This window comes from Muscardinus avellanarius (assembly GCF_963383645.1).
Source record: "Muscardinus avellanarius genome assembly, chromosome: 10".
NCBI classification, from domain to species: Eukaryota; Metazoa; Chordata; class Mammalia; order Rodentia; family Gliridae; genus Muscardinus; species Muscardinus avellanarius.
The window spans coordinates 97,091,324-97,109,978 of NC_137796.1; the positions used below are offsets into that span (position 1 = coordinate 97,091,324).

Sequence of the window (18,655 nt, forward strand, 5' to 3'; positions counted from 1 at the left end):
CTGGGGCTCTTGTTTCTCTCCCCATCATAGCCCTGGCTTAGCTATGGCACCTGATGGTGTATTGCCACTCAGTACACCTTCGTCAGATGGACGAATAGTGAAAGAGGCAGGCAGGAAGGAAGGAGTGAGCGAGGGACTAAAGGTCTGTGTATCTATTTCAAAGCTACCCAACATGCAGCCTTTCTGTCTCATGACCTTGTTCACAGCGTTCCATTCTACTCCACAGCAGACGTTGATATAAAATAGTAAGCCGGATTTCCTTGCTATCTTGTGAAGCTGATGTTCCTAAGAAACACACGTTCGTGTATCTTTAGCCTTGTGTACAATATGGCGCGCCATTCTGCCTTCCTGGATGTGGAATCTGTGCCCTATTTTCAGAAACAATGACTTTTGGGTGCCTGACATCATCTATATGATATGATCCTGAGAAATGGAAATCAGGATTCTCTATCGTGGGGTATTTAGGTCTCAGCTAGGGAAGTAGAGTCACAGAAAGATGACAGGTTTATCCAAGATTACAGAGTTATCTGATTTTTTTTTTAAAAAAATTATGCTAAGCTGGGCGTGGTGGCGCACACTTGTAATCCCCGCGCTTGGGAGGCTGAGACAGGAGGATCGCACAGGTTCAAAGCCAGCCTCAGCTACTTAGTGAGGCTCTCAGCAACTTAGTGAGACCCTGTTTCCAAATAAAATATAAAATGGGTCTGGGAGTATAGCCTGGAAGTAGAAAGCCTCTGGGTTCTACCCCCAGTACCACCAAAAATAATAAATAAATAAATAAATAAATAAAATAAATTATGTTAGAAAATCAACTCACTTTCCTGTCACCTTAGAGAGTGCACAAGGAAAGATTTGGAACGCATCCTCTTAGGTTTGCTACCCAGGTTGATTAGTCAGTTGACTACTAGCAGATTGAACTTTGGTTTCCTCATCTGCAAAAGGAGGAGAGTGTGAGAGCATTTATCCCATAGGATTGTCGTGGTGATTTAATACACACAAAACACTCAGCACAGTACCTTGCCCTTGGCAAGAGCTCAGTAGCCTTCACCTGCGGTTGTTAGTGTTCATACTTGGAGCTGAGGCAGAAAGGAGACGAAGAAAGTGATGACAGCCTCTCAAGGCGCGGGAACTCCAGACAAGTTGCTTCCACTCATTAAGTGTGGAGAGAACAGGCCTTGCTTCAGTTGCAGAGGGTATTTCTGCATTCTACTTATGACTGTATCTCTTCCAGGAGTGGTGGAATCCACAGCCTTGGTGGTTTGGTTGCGAAGACAAATTAGCCAGAAGGCGTTTTTGTTCAACCACAGCAGTGACTTGGTGGATTTTGTGATGTCCAGGCCTTTGGTCATCGTTGGCTTTTTCCAGGTACTGGGGTCAGAAGGGGAGAGAGGGAGGTGGCCTTTCAACTGGTGAGGAGCACTGTTTCTGGGGGAGGGCGAGGTTGAGGAGATACTTCTTGGGTTGTCTCATGCCCAAGTTTTCCCAGCCAAGGGGCTGGTTTTCTGGGGCAGGTCTAGGGTTCAAATGAAGAAAAAAGAGGAAACCAAAGTGTTATTAGAAGTTAGTTTAAAAAAGATGAACTGGTAGAAAGATGGACAGAGTCCGCTGCAGTGATGCACGCCTGTGATTCTACTAGTTGGGAGGCTGAGATGGGATGATGGCTGATTCTAAGACACACTCAGCAACATAGACTCCCCATAACCTAGTGAGACCCAGGTTTTTTTTTTTTTTTTTTGAAACAGGGTCTCTTAAGCCAGTGAGGCTGGCTTCGAACCTGTACAATCCTCCTGTCTCTGCCTCCCAAGCACGGGAATCACAAGCATACGCCACCACGCCTGGTGACCCTGTCTTAAAATAAAAAATATAAAGGGCTGAGAGTGTAGCTCAGAGGGAGAATCCCCCTGGGTACAATCCCCAGTACCACAAGAGAAAGAAAAGGAGGAGGATGTAGTCAGGAAAGATGTCACTGCAGAGGTGATGTTGGAGAAAGAAAAAAGAAAAAAAATACTCAAAAGGCTGAAGTGCCAGCCATGTTTATTTTATTTATTTATTTATTTATTTATTTATTTATTTATTATTTATGCGGTACTGGAGATGGAACCCAGGGGCATTCTACCTCCAAGCTGTACCCCCAGCTCTATTTTTTATTCTTTATTTTGAAACAGGGTCTCACTGAGTTGCAGAGGGCCTCACTCAGTAGCTGAGGAAGTTCGAGGACCTCAACCCTCCGGTCTCAGCCTCCCAAATGCTGGGATTACGAGCGTGCGCCAACAGGCCCGCTTCCAGCCGTGTTTTGAAAACTGTTTCACATGTGATATTACACGTGGTCAAATCAATTGTCACTTCTTGCCGGGCGTGGTGGCGCACGCTTGTAATCCCCGCACTTGGGAGGCGGAGACAGGAGGATCGCGCAGGTTCGAAGCCAGCCTCGTTGACTTAAGAGACCCTGTTTCCAAATAAAATATAAAATAATTCTGGGAGTATAGCCTGGAGGTAGAAGGGTTCCATCCTCAGGACCCCCCCAAAAAAAAAATCAATTGTCACTTCTCAGAGCACTTTAGTAGTGAAATGTTATAGCTTCTCAACCCCTGTGTTGGAACTGCCTTAATTTTAATAATTGGAAAAAGATGAAGATGATCAATTCTCTCCACTGACCTTTGAGGATCTTCCAATTAGGGCTGTAGTCCTAGCCAGAGGAATATTCCAGGTCTGAAACATTCATGACCCAGGAAAACCCCGGCACTTAGCAAAGTGAAGCGACAGATCAGCCACCGTGCTGGCCTTCCCCTTAGATGAGCCAGACATTTCGACTTTCTACCAAACCTTTACAAAATATGCTTTCCCAAATAGGACGTAGAGGAAGAAGTAGCAGAATTGTTCTACGATGTGATCAAGGACTTCCCAGAGCTAACATTTGCGGCGATAGAGATCAAAAACACCTTTGGCCGTTTCCACGTCATCCTCGACAGCGTCCTGGTGTTCAAAAAGGTAGAGCACGAATCCTGGTGTTGGTGGAGGGCCCTCTAGTTTAAAGCAACGGAGAGTCGATGCACCTCCCACCCCTGCAGAGTGTGGGCTTAGCCACCGTGGGCTGTGCATTCTCGGACTAGTGATTTCTGCAAAATCTCAGGTTTCCTGGTGTTTCTCTGGCCTCTCTGCCAGAATTTTCCATCAAACATTCCTCCTCCTCTTTTTATTGTTCTAGTTTATTTCTATTTATTTAATGTTTATTTTAATAATAATTTAAATATAAACTTGAGGGCGGGCGTGGTGGCGCACGATTTTAATCCCTGCGCTTGGGAGGTGGAGACAGGAGGATTGTACAGGTTCGAAGCCAGCCTCGCTGGCTTAAGAGACCCTGTTTCCAAAAAAAGTAAAAAAGCATAAGATAGGTCTGGGAGTGTGGCCCAGAGGTAGAAGGGCTTCCAGGAACTCCAGTACCACCAAAATAAATAAATAAATAAATAAATAAATAAATAAATAAATATTTGAGTCCTGATTTTTTTTTTTTTTTATGGTACTAGGGATGGAACCCAAGGGCATTCTACCTCCGAGTTACACTCACAGCCCTATTTTATTCTTTATTTTTGAAAAAAGGTCTCACTAAGTTGTGGGGGGACCTCACCAAGAAGCTGAGGCTGGCCTTGAACCTGCAATCCTCCTGTCTCAGCCTTCCAAGTACTGGGATTACAAGCGTGCGCCACCATGCTTGCCTGAGTCCTGATGTTTCATTTAGCATCATATTATGACCAGTTTCCAGGTCATTGAAGATGCTTTTGGAGTTATTTTTTATATTTTACTGAAGCTCAACTCTTTAAAATACTTTTATTGGTGCATGTAATATACATAATAGTGAGGTTCAAACTGATAGGAACGTAAACGCACGATCACTTGGTATATTTCCTTCCATATACCTGCCTCCCTCCCCCCTCTCTGTCAACTCCTTTTCTTAACAAATGTCGTTCACCAAGACTCAGTTTCATGCAGTTTTTTACCCTTGTTGTCCATGCTTGTCTAACTACCCTCCGTCAACAATCACTAGTTATATACCAAGACATAAATATCACATAACACATAATATCTCCAGACCTCAGAATAAAGTGTAAGAGGTCTCAACACAGCTAAGCCTGGAGTTATCAACTCCTCCCCAAGTCTCCAGTGTTCACTTACTGGGTGGTACCACCATCTCTCCCATCTAGCAAAGTAATCCAGAAACTTAGACATCTAATACCGGCCTCTTTTCCATTTTTCAGGACCAACCTATCATTTCTGTCCTATGGATTTTAAGCCCCCAATTCCCCTCGAATCTACCCATTTCTCCCTATATTCTGCAACTATACTAAATCAAGTGATCATGAGCTCCATGGCCTGCTGAGATAACCTGACTGGGCTGCTCTGGGGCTCTGAAGGGCAATCTTCCTAATCCAGCCCTGCTGATCACTTCTCCATGAAAGCCCTTTAATGACTTTTCCATGAGTAGGATAAAAACTCCGGTCCTTAATGAGGTTCCCAGGGCCTTTCCAAGACTGAGCTCATGGTACATGTTGAGTTATCTAGGAGAAAAAAAAAAAACCCACAGTAAGAAACAGGTTATTTAGGAATAAAACCTGGAAGGAGGCATCTGACTGGGGAGAGAAAGTCAGAAAGTCCACCTCCTTACAGGCTAGGGGCTTTTATGGGGAGAAGGGGGGAGGTTACAGAAGTAGTTGGGTAAGCCACCATCTGGTGCGCTAGTACCAGGTCATCACGAGGCAGAATGGTCAAGGGGCATTCATCTTTCTTTGTTCCTTTGTTCCATTCTTCCAGCATGACCTCATGCAGACCTCACAGTACACCTTCCTTACCTCTCCAGATCTAGATCTGAACTGTACAACATAGAAGACAGCAGTGTCATGTGACTATCTGAATCAAAATTAAGTTGAAAAATCTAGCTCCGTCATCACACTGGCCACATTTCAAGTGCTCTAACGCCATATGGGGCTAGTGGCTATTTTATTGGACAGCACAACTTCATAGAATATTTCTATTACTGCAGAAGATTTTGTTGAAAGTTCTAGCTACCTACAGATGGGTTTCTGGAATGTGCCTTGCTCCCTCCCCACACAAAGTCAAGTCTTCACAACGGCCACGTAACTTACAGACCCTGGAATCTGTCATATCTTTCTATTTTGTGCATTTCTCCCCTTCTGGTCCATGTTTCTCCATCCACCCTGCATCAACAATTACCAGCTATACACCCAAGACATAAATCTCCACCGTGGCCAGGCATGGTGGATATATGGTGTGATACCAGATCTGCCCGACCTTCAGAGAAAATTCTGAGCCTCTGTTTTTCTCTGGGACCATGAATATCATCAAGAGATTTTAAGCTGGGGAGTAAAATAATGTGATTGATGTTTTTGAGTGTGACAGCACAGGGTCCAGAAATGGATCCACATTTTCACATATGGGAATTTAGTCTATGAGGAAGATGGTGTTTTAGACCAGTGGAGAAAATGTTTTTGAATGAATGATATTGACACAATTGGGTAGCCCTATGTGGGAAAATCTGAAGCTGGATCCATACATTACATCTTACACCACACTAAATTCCATATTATGCTAAGTGAGATTAGTCAGTCACAAAAAGTGAAAGGCCGGATGTTTTCCCTTGTATGTGGAAGCTAGGGAGAGATTGGGGCATAGGAGGTACTCCAGATGGAGGAGGAGAAACCCTAGTGGAGTGAAGGAGAGAGACAGGAGTAGGGAGGAAGACTTGAAGAGAGAGACAGGAGCAGGGAGGAAGACTTGAAGAGGGAACCACCTCAATGGACATGATGTCCATATACAAACTTACCAAAGGCAGTTGGTGTTGAGCACGGGAAGGTGGAGAGAGAGAGGGCATGGGGTAGGAACTGGGGGAGGATCAAGGAATACTGTGTGCAGGTGTGCCTCTATCACCCTGAGTGTCATCATGATATCTGTTTACAATGAACTAATAAAAAATAAATATATGAAGAAAATGAAACTATAGAAAGGTTGAAAGAGGCTATGGTAGAGTTGGTTTTCTGGACTTAGAATGGGGAAGCCCTTTTATAAAGCATGACAAAAGCCTTAAAAATGCTACTAAATTTGAATCTCATAAAAATGCAAGACTTTTGCAGAATAAACCCAATCACAAAACCAAAAGCCAAGTATCAAACCTGGAGAATACATTTGAGATAAATGTGGTAGATTGTAATGGGTAAGACTATATATGCACTTCCGTTAGACTCCCTCGGTTAAATCCTGGCTCCGGGGATGGGAGTACAGCTCAATCAATCTTAGCTCTGCTTCTTCCTAGCTTAGCAACCTTGGGCAAGGTATTTCACTTCTTCATGCCTCAGTTTCTTCATGCCCAAAGTACAGAAAATATCAATGCATAGTTTAGTGATATGTTTTTGAAGATTAAATAAGGTAATGAATATAACATGCTTAGAACTGCGGCTGGCATGATATGACCTCTGTAACTACTAATTATTAGACTGTTGCTATGACCAGAAAATAGCTGAGACTTTATCCAGAGGATAATTTGGTGCTATTTAAGCAAGAAAATAATGACATAATCAGATATATATTCTGGCAGAAGTGTGAGAGATGGATTGATTAGAGGAAGAAGAAGAAAAGTTAGAAGGCCCACGGGAGGCCACTGCAGGAGTCCAGGTGAGAAATTTGGATCAGTTGGTGGAGAAAAAGATGGAATAGACATTTGAAGATAGCTACTGCTTCTTCTTTCCCTGAAGACTTCAATCCTGGGCTAAAAAACAACAACAACAACAAAAAAAAAACAAAACAAAAACAAAAAAATATTCATGAAAGCTGGGCATGGTGGCGCACACCTGTAATTCCTGCACTTGGGAGGCTGAGTCAGAATTATCACACAAGTTCGAAGCCAGCCTCAGTTACTAAGTGAGGCTTTCAGCAACTTAGTGAGACCCTGTTTCCAAATAAAATATAAAATAGGTCTGGAGTATAGTCCTGGGTTCCACCCCCAGTACCCCCCACACACACAAAATGTTCCTTGTTCACTCTGATTCTTCTAGGAAACAGTTACCCCCTGAGTTAGAGATGCAAAATATTTATTCGAGAAAAGGACTGAGAAAGAAAGCAAAGAGTTGGAGGAGAGTCAGAGGGACTTTAGACCATAAGGAAGGGCTGATCCTTAGGAAGGAAGGAAGGTTGGATGGGTGAGACTCTGAGGTGGAGTTCTAAGAAAGTTCATCAGAGATGGCCATCAGGAAAGTCCTGGCGGTTCTAGGAGAGGGTCCCTTAGCATCCCTTTGTCATTGCTTGGCAGCCTCAGCCCAGATGTTTGGGTGGGTTTCGGCTGGGGTTGTTGGTCTCTGACACTCCCCTTTGTAGCCCTGAGAATCTCATGACTGCCGTCCAGGTACCCATATTCTACCCACAGACTAATCTGCTCTGCTGTTCATATTTATTAAGTACCCGGATTATGTATTATACCTGACAATGCCCCTCACTGCATTTATTTTATCCAAGGGAAAGCTTGTACTACTTATATTTATTAAGTTCCTATATGATGGAAACTACTGCCTTCCAATGCTTTTCTTCTTTTGCTCAAGGGAAAAATAGTGAACCGCCAAGAGCTTATTAATGAGAGTAGCAACAAACATGACCTCAAGTACGTCATAAAACAGCACCTTACGGATTTTGTGATTGAATACAACATTGAGGTCAGTGAGGGAAAGGTTCCCAGGGGGAGGACAGCTGGGGAGGCCGTGTGTGCCTGGGATGAAGTGTTTTCCTTGTAATTTCAGAACAAGGATCTGATTTATGAATTGGCCATCTTGAATCACATGCTGCTCTTTGTCTCCAAAAGCTCCGAGGCATTTGGAATCATAATTCAGCATTATAAAATGGCATCGAAGGTATTCCAGAACAAGGTTTGTAGAATGTGTCATTGTTCTTTGGGGCTCCTGGACAGAAACACAAGACCTACAGACTCTCAGGCTATATAACTGCCCCAGTTATCATAAATTAAGTCAGGAATAATTTGTACATGGATTTGCATATTGATTTTCTTATCTACCTCTCTGTTATTTACAACTTAACTTTCAATCAGCCTCCTCTATTCTTGCTCCCTCTCACTTTCTTTTTTTTGCCAAACTCACACTCCTTTTGCACTCCCTCTTTTTAATGAGTCTTCCCCCCGGGAGCACAAGGCTTTCACCAATGTTCTAATGGACCACTACCCACTAGCCATGGGGGATGGCAACATGGTAGCATTGGGCTTGGTGGAGAGGAGGAGGGAAGACTGCTCTTGCCTGAGAACAAGGAACTCATGAAAAGCCTGGAGGTGTGCAACAGCAAGAATTATCTGGCAAATAGTTGCTAAAATTCTGAATGTTGACATCATACCGACCTGAACTCAACTCTTCTTCCTTTTATAAGCTATGTTGCCTTAGGCAAGTTTCTTAACCTCTCAGCCCCAGGATGCTGATATGCAGGAAATGGAGACTTGTAATAAGAATTAGAAAGTTTATACACAAAGCAACGAACAAAAGTACAAACATGTTGTTTATTATTATTAATATTGCTGTCATTATCATTCTTAGAAACAAATCCGTTTCTCCAGACCTTGTGTGTAACTTAGTTACCAACACCCAGAGTATGGGTGCTATTTACTCAGCATTCTTTTTATCTTTTTAAGAAGTATGATAACTGGCAAATTTTTTCATTCAAAGAAAATTATTCTAAAAGTAAGCAATTTAAAAACCCTTTAGACCTAAAACAGACACAGAAGAAAGCCACTAGAATATGGATATATATAATGTTCATACCACATCCCACCCTCTCAGTTTCCAGAATGATGGTTCTAATCATAGAAATAGCTCTTATAAATATACTCCCTGATTGTTCAATGTTACACATTAAGGTGATGTAACTAAATTGATTATGATATGATTGCTTTTCTTCTATTTCTACTATAATGGACCATTTTCAGCCATATTTTCTTCCATGTTTTTTAAAACTTTTTAAATCTAACTGGAATTTATTTTGGCATAGATTGGGAGATGAGGTTATAAATTCTTGTTTCCCTAATTCATGATATTTCATAAATGCCATTTACGAGCTAAAAAACAAAGTTGGATGGATATTGTTCCAGTAGACTGTATCCCACATCTATCTTTCTCGCCTCTGCTCAGCACCCAGCCGGTGGAAGGCAGCCAGTATTTGAAAGATAAACATGTACAAGGTTGGGTTTAACATCCCACTCTGATATTCAGAGTCTCCCTGGCACCTAGAAGAGTGGTACCTTCTGGGGCCCATGATCTCTCGATAGATAAATGACCATCTCACCAGATGTCACCAGGATCCCTAACTTGTCCTCTTCTTCACTTGCTTTTCTCTGCAACCAAAGAGGGCATTTAAAATTCCTCATCATGTCTCTCCTTGGCTTCCTGTCTTTCATTGGTACTGGGCCTCTGACCTTATCTTCACCGCCTCTGACCCGTCTCTGTGACTCAAGCTACAATGGCTCTTCTATTCGGCAGACACTCTGAGCTCTTGGTTTGTGTTGACCGTTTCCAAGACCTGGACCTCTGTTTTCTGACCTGTGACTCATCTCCTACGTCCCAGCCTATCAGATATTCCTGATAACCCTAAATATTGCTGAACATCTCACCTCGTTTGGGCAGTCACTGTATGCCATGGCTCTCTTCTACTGTCTGTCACTCACAACATTTATCAATTTACTCATTTATTGTCTGTTATCTCCACTAGAATGGGAGCTCTGTGAAAGCAGGGCAGCATTGTGTCCTCAGTGTTCTGTAAAATGCCTAACACATAGTAGGTGCTCTATGTGTACTCATTACATGAATGAAAAAATGAATTCCTGGGCTTCCTTGAATGAGTAATTTTGAATAATAACCAGGGATGGTGTGTATGCATTGAACATTTTCTACCTTCCCATCACTAAGTCACTGAACTAAGCCTGTACATCTACTGGCTTGTTTAATTTTCACAGTAACCCTCGAAGGCAGGGACCATTTTAAAAGTAAGGAGACTGAGGTATAGAACAAGGATCAAACCTCTGGGCTTCCTGACTTTCTAAAATCATGTGCATGTTATGTGGAGAGCTATTAAGGTTTTCCCCTTAAAGAATATTTCTGATTCAGCTGACTGTCCTTCGCCCAGAGTCAACAAGGTTTGGGGTTATGGAAAGTTCAAAGTAAAAGGTCTGAGAGAAGATCAGGTGGTGAAGGCAGGAGGGTACTGATTAACCTACCTGTAATGTATGTGCTTTAGATTGGTCTCTATTGTATTCCGGCAGTGATAGCACGGGGATGTTGACTGACCTGTAACTCTATAAATACCCCAGGAGTAGGTCAGCCAGTAAGTCGGTCAGAGAGAGATGATATTGACCCAGAAATAGGCGTCGGCCAGTAGGTCAGCCAGTAGGTCAGTCCAATAGAGAATACTGACCCAGGAGTAGTCGTTGACCAGTAGAGATATTGACCCAGGAGCAGGGGTCAGTCAGTAGAGATAGTAGGCTGGCATCCCCCCCACGTTAGAAATAAAATAATTATTGGAATCAAATTCTTAAGAGTTTAATTCTTCATCCTCACGCCTCTCTTCGGAGCCCGTACTTTTGCCAGCTGGCTCCGGCAATGTTACCGAGCCCAGTTTCAGAAGTGCCACACAGACTTGTTCTTTGAATCCCATTAGTCCACGACTTCCCAGTAGTTTCTCTCTCTTAGTAAAGGGTTCAAAAAAACAAAGATGCTATTTGAATTGGCAGATTCTTTTTATCCTGGTGGATGCAGATGAACCAAAAAACAAACACATCTTCAATTACTTCCATGTCATGAAAGTCCATCTGCCTTCTGTCCAAATCCTCAACTTGAGCTCCGACGCCAGGTACAAGATGCCTTCGGACGAGATCACCTATCCCAAACTCAAGAAATTTGGCCGCAGCTACCTAAGTCGAAGTGCCAAGGTAAGCTTTCTCTCAGATCTGTTTTAGCCAGAACCTCAAAAATCATTCCTTTCCTTTAATCTTGAATGAAGATGCAGAGTGTGAGGCTCACTGTGAGTTCATTCTCCCTTTCCCCCAAACTTGAAGCCAGCCAATTTTTTAATGAAAGGATAGATGCTTGCTTTGGGGACCAGGGAAGATAGAACATCGGAGTCTTAAAGGCTTTAGGGACCTTTTGGTTGGGTAGGGTTAGAAGGGGGTCTGTGTTGTTAAAAAAGGAGGAGAAGCTCAGGAAGATTGCCATATATTACATCACCATCCACTGTTTGGTTAGCATTTACTGTATCTTCAATTATCCTGCCCACTAATTATTATTTTTCCAATTGGAACACCTTTGAGAGTAAAGAGGAGACATTCATCAAAAATACTCTAGAATAACAGGAGTCAATGTAGACTCTCCAGGCAGCCCCAAATCTGCAGTCACCTTATCTCCAAGTGCTTTCATGACCTCTGTGCCTTCTCCTAAGGATACTGCAACTCCTTAAACCTTCTCAAGTAGACGCTCTTCTTTTATTATTATTTCAAGTTTCCCACCCTCTTTGCCCACATTGCTACAGTCCCTCACACATCTCACAGTCTCCAATCTCCTGATCCCATTTCACAGTCTCTTCAATGCCATGTCACTCAGGAACTTCTAACCCAGTTTGTCATCCTGATCACTCCCTTATCCCCACCATCTTCTGCCTCCTCTAGATTCTGTGGTACTCGCCAGGCAAGATTCCAACTCTAGCTGCTCCCCCTCCAGACCAATTTTTCCAGACCAGTGCTGGACAAAGACATCACCATGAGGTTGTGTTCATGGAGCTACCAACCAAAACCTCCCATGGATGCAGAAACACCCCAATCTATCTCTGTTGAGTGTTTCTCCTGCTCATTCCTGCCTTCACTCTTAGCTGAGTACTCTTCTCATATGTCACCAAGAAAAGACAAGCCTCCATACCTGAGGCTTCTATTATCACCTCTGTAAACCTACCTAGAGATTGACCCATCCCCTCTCTCTTCCCTCCTGTTAGATCTGAGGAGATATCTACTTTCCTTTGGTAGCCAGCATGTCCTCTGGTGCTTCTGTAGCAGAGCATCCTTTACAAGACCTATGCTTTACCTGATTTGGCCCATTCCCAACTTTCCATCAGTTTCACTGCTGTCCATCCCCCATGCACAGCCCCCACCTCTGTTATGCTCCCATTGGAAGAATCTTTAAGTCTTGTCCAGAGGTTGTGGTGAGAGGAAGGGATTATGGGAGAAAAAGCTGGTGAACTGGGCCATCAAGGCCAGAGAGCAAGAACCTCAAAAGCACACTCAAGGTTTTCTCTTTTAAGAGCAATGAGAATCTAGATTTGCACTGTGAAAACAGACCCCTGCTTGTAGAAAATAAAAGCATGGTGAGAATTAGAAGGAGATGAGGAGGGAACAGTCGGAGGCCTAGGTGGGAGATCTAGGTCACCTGCCCTGGGAAGCAGCAAGGTAAATGAAGAGAAGAATGTGGATTCAAGAGATATTTGAGAGCCAATAAGCCAACAGTCATGGATAAAAACATGTTCTGAGATTTCTACTTCCTCCAAATGAAAGCAGGAGCTGAATCCATTCCTTCACTTGTAAAACCCTTCCTGAGCTCCTATGATGTGCCAGGCAGTGGATACCCAATGACGAGGGAAGAAATGTTCTTCATGACATTCCACCTAGCATGGTAGAGACATATGAATCAAATAACCAGACATGACATTCCACCTAGCATGGTAGAGACATATGGATCAAATAACCAGAAAAATAAATGTCAAGGATAAAATTTTATCCGTCCTACAAGGAAAAAGAACTTGAGATAGAGGAACCTATCTCAAGGAATCTATTTCATGTACTCTAGGGGAGAGCCCAGGAAATTCCCCCTTGAAGTCAGCCTGGGAGATTAGATAAAGGGGTGAGAATGGGGGAGACCTTTCAGGCAGAGGGACAGCATGAATGAAGAACACCGGTGGGGGAAGGTTATCCTTGGGGTCACTGATGACCTGTATGGCTGGAGAAAGCAGAAGAAGAATGGTTATAAATGCAGGATCCAAAGTGTAATAAAATATGTGCTTAGGCCTTTCAGAGTCATTGGGGACACCTATTTTTTGAAATAAACTATATAAGATGCTAAAAAAAAGTGAACCCCTCTTTTCTCTAAGTCATAAATTTGAATGCTTGAACTTCCCTGGAGGTTCATCTCCTCCTCAGCCCTCTGACCCCCACCTGCTCTGGACAGTTGGAGCTGACATCAGGCTCACGGGCCAGATCCATACTTCAAACTCTTTCCCATGACTCTTGAGGGAAAAAAAAAAGAGAGAGAAAGCCTTTCCAGGTTTCCAAGCAGGGTGAGGAGTCCTAACTCCACACCCCTTTCTGGACTCAGACCTCTCCAATTTCCTTCCTAGAAACATGAATCCAGTGAAGAGATCCCAAATTATTGGGACCAGGGTCCGGTGAAACAGCTTGTCGGGAAGAACTTCAATGTGGTTGTCTTCGACAAGGAAAGGGATGTGTTTGTAATGTTCTGTAAGTACCAGTGCGGGGCTGTGGAGGGGTCAGGGCCCCGGGAGTACTTTTAGCTGACATTCCTCAATTCTTGAAGAACACTACAGTCTTCAAAACCCATCAAGACGCCATGCCAATGGTGGTCTGAAGATAGACAAAGAGATTGGATCCGCTTCAGTGCAGCTCTGCCTGCCCAAATCCTAATTCTTGGAATGTACAAAAGGCCTTCTGTATAATCCGGGCCTGGAGCTATTTATAATACTGCTGATGGCTCCCATGATCACTGGTACAGATGACTAAACAAAGTCTCAGAGGGTAAAGGAACTTTTCCAGTGCCACATAGCTGTTAAGTGCTCTAACTGGGATTTGAACCTAAGCTGTCTGACCCCAGCACCTTCGCTCATCCTGCTCTACAGAATTTCCTTGCTTTGGAATGAGTGTGATGGCCCCCTGGAGGTGGTGACCCAAATTCTTCACATAGAACACTTAAATACAGCATCTAGCATATTAAAAGCACTCGATGAATGACAAGTATTTGTTTTATTATCCCAACTATTATCATTATTTTCCATGCTCAAGTAAGTACTATTAGTTGACCTTTCTCATGGTTTCCCTATGTTGGCTCCAAAGCCAGAGACCTTCTCTCCCACCGTGAGACATCAGAGAAGGTAATTCTGAAGTCACTCCAGGCACCTCTTATTTTAACAGGCAGTTACCATTTAATGAGCACTGACCCTGAACCAGCATGACTTTGGTGTAAGGTGTGTAAGAGCAGGCCCGTGAGGAAGGTAGGGTGGCTTTCCCCACGGTATGTCAGGAAGCACAGCCTCAGAGAGGTTCCTTCCCTTACCCCAGGTCACACAGTAAGTACCAAAACCTGACGTTCAAAGTCAGCTCTGCACCATCATCTGATTAACTGCAGCCTGCAGGCCTTTTGCAATCTCACCGAATTGGACTCCTGTCCCCAGAGCGAGGTGTTTTGGGGCTCTGTAGCTGAATCCCTGCCACCCACTGCCTTCAAACGAGAGGCTGGGGGTGGCCTTGCAGTACTTACCAGACAGCCAGAGTGTTCTAAGAACACTCATTTGGTTTTGATTAAAGGTAAAAGTAACCTCATTTTCTCAGAAGCAGGGCGGTCAGATTGGCCCCCTGGGGCTCCGGCCATTATCTCCTGTTCAGACCCAGGGCCTGCTGGGCTTAGGGCACCCTGGGGTGTAGCTGGTAGGGGAGATGGACATGGAGGCACTTGGTTTGTAAATGTGGCCATGATCACCCAAAGGCAGTGTCCAGGACCTTGGGAGCCATTCCTTCCACAGAACTGAGACTTCGAGTGCAAGGCTTTACAGCAAGGAGGAACAGGTGAGGTCTGGCTCCTCTGCATCACAGGTGGTCTCTGGCTTCTCTCTGGACAACTAGGAGCCTGGGCCTCACTCACAGCACAAAGAACATTAATAGGAAAGTCTGGTGTCCCCTATCGAGGGATAGTCATACTTGTCATTATTTGGGGGCACGCTTGTTCACTTCTTGGCCATATTCTCCTGCAAGGAACTGAAAGGCATAGTGTATTTATGTTATGTTGTGCAATACAACCCTGTGTTATGTTATAGTTTTAGTACAGTGGTTACAAGTCAATGCCGCTTGTCCTCAAATCCTTGGACAGGTAGCTTAACCTTCATTTGAAAAACCCTGTGTCATAACTCACAACTCATTCCCTCACGCACACACAAATGTACACATACTTATTTTTAGCAGAGCATGAGGAATCATTTAGCACAAATATCTTTTTCTTGGTTTTTCTCCTACTGGAGTGGAATGCTACATTAAAAGGAATAATAAATAAATAAAACAATAGAAGATGCTAACAGAAAGTGTTAGTGCCTGGGTGGAACAGGCACAAAATATATTTGATAGTGAGCAAGTGCTATGAAAGATTTTTAAAAACAACCTAACATGTGAATAAAAGGAAGAGCACAATTCTCAAAGCAGCCGCACAGAAGAGCAGCGGTGTCTATGGGTGATGCTGGCGTTTGTCGTCCTGAGCAGTGACCTTTGTCTCCTAGATGCCCCCTGGTCTGAGAAATGCAAGGTACTGTTCCCCCTGCTGGAGGAGCTGGGTAGGAAATATCAAAACCACTCCACAGTCACCATCGCCAGGATCGACATCACGGCAAACGATGTCCAGCTGTCAAAGCTGGACCGGTACCCATTCTTCCGGCTTTTCCCCACCGACTCTCAACAGGTGAGGGGTCTTTGGACCCACCTAGCTGAAAAGTGCTATTATTATCCATTTCTCCCTCTCTCCAGCTCTGCCTTCTACCAAGCCAGCTTCTATCTGAGCTCCAGTTCCTGTTATGATTAACTCTTATGTTCAAGTAGAGTTTCCAACAGCTTTCACTAAAGACCTAACACTCCCAGAACTGCACACAGCTTAGGTCAGTGGTTCATCCCTGACCCAGGCGTTGTGGCCAAGTGCATGTGGGTGTTCTGATCAGGCAGGACTTCGTGGTTCCTTCTAGTGTTGAGGTCGAGCTCCACCCATACTATATAAAAGAAGGTGGGGGGATCTCTGTGGGAATAGCAGGGATGGGTGCTCGCTACCAGATGAAGGAAGGATAATGTTAGAGAGAAATCATCAGCATCAGTGTGTCTTTTACACCTTGGGATTAGTCATCAATCAGCCATCACTAACATCAGTGGGGCACAATCCCCATGCCTCCTTGGCATATGGGATCCGTGCCAATCAAAGAAACATGAGCCAAGGTCTCTGCTCCTGAAAGGAAGCGGAGCACAAGGGAGACATTGTTATGGGATGGGCCCGTCTTCAGGTGCAACTGGGCTTGATGGGACTGAAGTCTTCTGTGGACTTGGAACTCTGGGGAATGGTGAGGGTTTAAGTCAGAATATTTAAGAGGGCAGTGAATTACAGGAAGGAGGACGGTATAAGCAAAGAAGTGAACAGAAGGATGAATGCAGCAACTGCATCAGATGCCATCGTGCATCAAGTGGGACGGTGGTTGAAAGCGAGGCTCTGGATGGAGAGGAGTGGCTAGGAGTCACTAATCTCCAGCTCTCTCCAAAGATTTTAGACAACCATTGAGCAGTCAGTAGCTTCTTAACATCCCAAAGAACTGGAAGAAGAACAGGCACTGCCTAGTGATGACTGAAGACTGCCCACATGCCCGATGCTTAGTAAATAACTATTATTAGTGTTATTGCCATGATAATAAATTATTGTTATTATAACTGTATAATAATAGCATATGCACATACTGCTCGTTATGAGCCAGGCACTGTTTTAAGCGTTTTTCATATATTAATCCATTTAATCTTGTGATAGCACTTCGAGGTAAGTGCCAGCATTAACTCCATATTACAGATGAGGAAACAGAGTCAGAGAAGTTCATCAGGCAGATCACACTCCTAAGCAATGCACCCAGGGGCTAATCTCTGGCAGTGTGGCTTTCTAGTCCCCGCTGTGACCCACTACGCTACAATCCTATGTTGGAGGAATATTTGTTTTGCCTATTTTTGCAGCTACAGTAATGGAGACTCTGAGAGGTCTGGAAACCTGCTCAACACACTCAGGCTATTATTAGGAATTGGACCCTGGGTTTGCCTTTCTAACCATCCACGGAAAGCTTGTAGGAGAAAGCGCCATGCTAACCTTGTCCTGTCTTCTTCTAGGCTGTGATATATAAGGGGGAGCATACCATGAAGGACTTCTCTGACTTTCTGGAAAGCCACATCAAGGTCAGGATTGAGGATGAGGATGAGGTAAGGGGCAGTGGCAACTTGCTGTGTTAGTCTCTCCCACACAAAATTATCAAAAACTCAATGGACGAGGAAAAAGTGTGCCGAGAGTTTTATAACCCCATGCTCTTGAAGATGGCTGAGGAGGGGTAGCTGATCACCCATTTGGGGTGGACTTTACTAGTCACCCTTATTTCAAAGGCATTTACTATAAGGACTCAGAAATGGCAGACTCCAGAAACACCGGGGAAGGGGACATCTCGGAGCTAACGCACAGCTGCTTTTTCCCCGGATCTGCCTTCTGGAGATGGCAGCCAGATGTCTTGAGATTCTGCCCTCTGGCATCATCCTCCTGGAGAATGATGAGCCCACAATCCCTCCTTCCCCACAGTGTATCTCAGCAAGGCCATCTTCAGGAAGGTGCCATCTCGACGAGGACTCTCTCTTTTGCAAATGTCGGCAATGGGATTTAACCCATACAAATTAAAAGAACTTCTGGCATGGGTGAATCCTGAAGCTCAGACTCGCTTTCTATCATCCCATCTCTGCTTTCTTCTATGTTATCCTTATCTTCCTGCAGTTACTTCCCAATAGGGGATCAAAGGTTACCCCACAGCTCCAAACCAGTTACTTCTTAGCAGTCTCAGCAAATGCCCTGGCTGGGATCTCATTAGTCAGGCAGGGTTATGTGGCATCTGTTCGTCTAGAGGGGGAGCAGGGTGGTTCCCCCAAATACTCTCTCACTAGAAGGTCAAAACCAGAGCTGGTCACTTTCAATCCAAGTGGCCCTTTTTTGTCTCTGAGGACCCTCCAAGCCAAAGACCGGTTCTCTCTGGGCACAGTCAGAAAAAGAGGCTTGACAATTACATCACTATTATCATGCACATATATGTATTTATCTCCCTTTCCCCTCCCTCTCCTTTGCCCCTTTTCTTTACTAGCTATTGTCTATGGAGCAAAATGAATCGATGGAGGAGGAGATCATAGCTGAGGAGAAGGAGGTGCCTTTTATGGAAAAGGAGCTGCCTGAGCAACAGATGCCCATGGGGGAGAATGTGACCACACTGGAAGAGCCAGTGGAGCAGAAGAAAACCACTGAGGAGGAGGAGGAAGAGGTGGCCAAGCCAAAAGGACCTGCAAGACAGGAGAAGACGTCCAAAGCCAAAGATGAACTGTAGCTTCTCCAGCGCTGGGGTGGGGGTGCGTTTTCCTGGTCCCAAAATCATTTTTGAGCAAATCTACTCCGATGATATATTGCTATGGCAGGGTGGGTGCAAGTGGGATAATAAAGCCCCAGAATGTTTTGGGCCCTGTTTTGCTCAAGACCTCTTTTTGTGGTTGGTGTGGCGCAGCTCAGGAGAGCTCTTTGACCTGGAATTC

At 44.3% G+C, this 18,655-nt stretch overlaps 1 protein-coding gene across 1 annotated transcript in view; it reads left to right on the top strand.

Moving 5' to 3' along the window:
• Window positions 1–18,453, top strand: part of PDILT (protein disulfide isomerase like, testis expressed) — a gene marked incomplete at its 3' end in the record, with an annotated part of 33,458 nt that extends 15,005 nt beyond the window's left edge. Inside the window, exons 3-11 of the mRNA XM_080703359.1 lie at window positions 1,232–1,365; window positions 2,851–2,988; window positions 7,602–7,712; window positions 7,797–7,922; window positions 10,781–10,978; window positions 13,426–13,546; window positions 15,586–15,764; window positions 17,210–17,299; window positions 18,217–18,453. Coding sequence (XP_080559485.1) covers window positions 1,232–1,365; window positions 2,851–2,988; window positions 7,602–7,712; window positions 7,797–7,922; window positions 10,781–10,978; window positions 13,426–13,546; window positions 15,586–15,764; window positions 17,210–17,299; window positions 18,217–18,453 — 1,334 coding nt within the window. The remainder of the gene's footprint in view (window positions 1–1,231; window positions 1,366–2,850; window positions 2,989–7,601; window positions 7,713–7,796; window positions 7,923–10,780; window positions 10,979–13,425; window positions 13,547–15,585; window positions 15,765–17,209; window positions 17,300–18,216) is intronic.
• Between the last annotated feature and the right edge of the window lie 202 nt (window positions 18,454–18,655).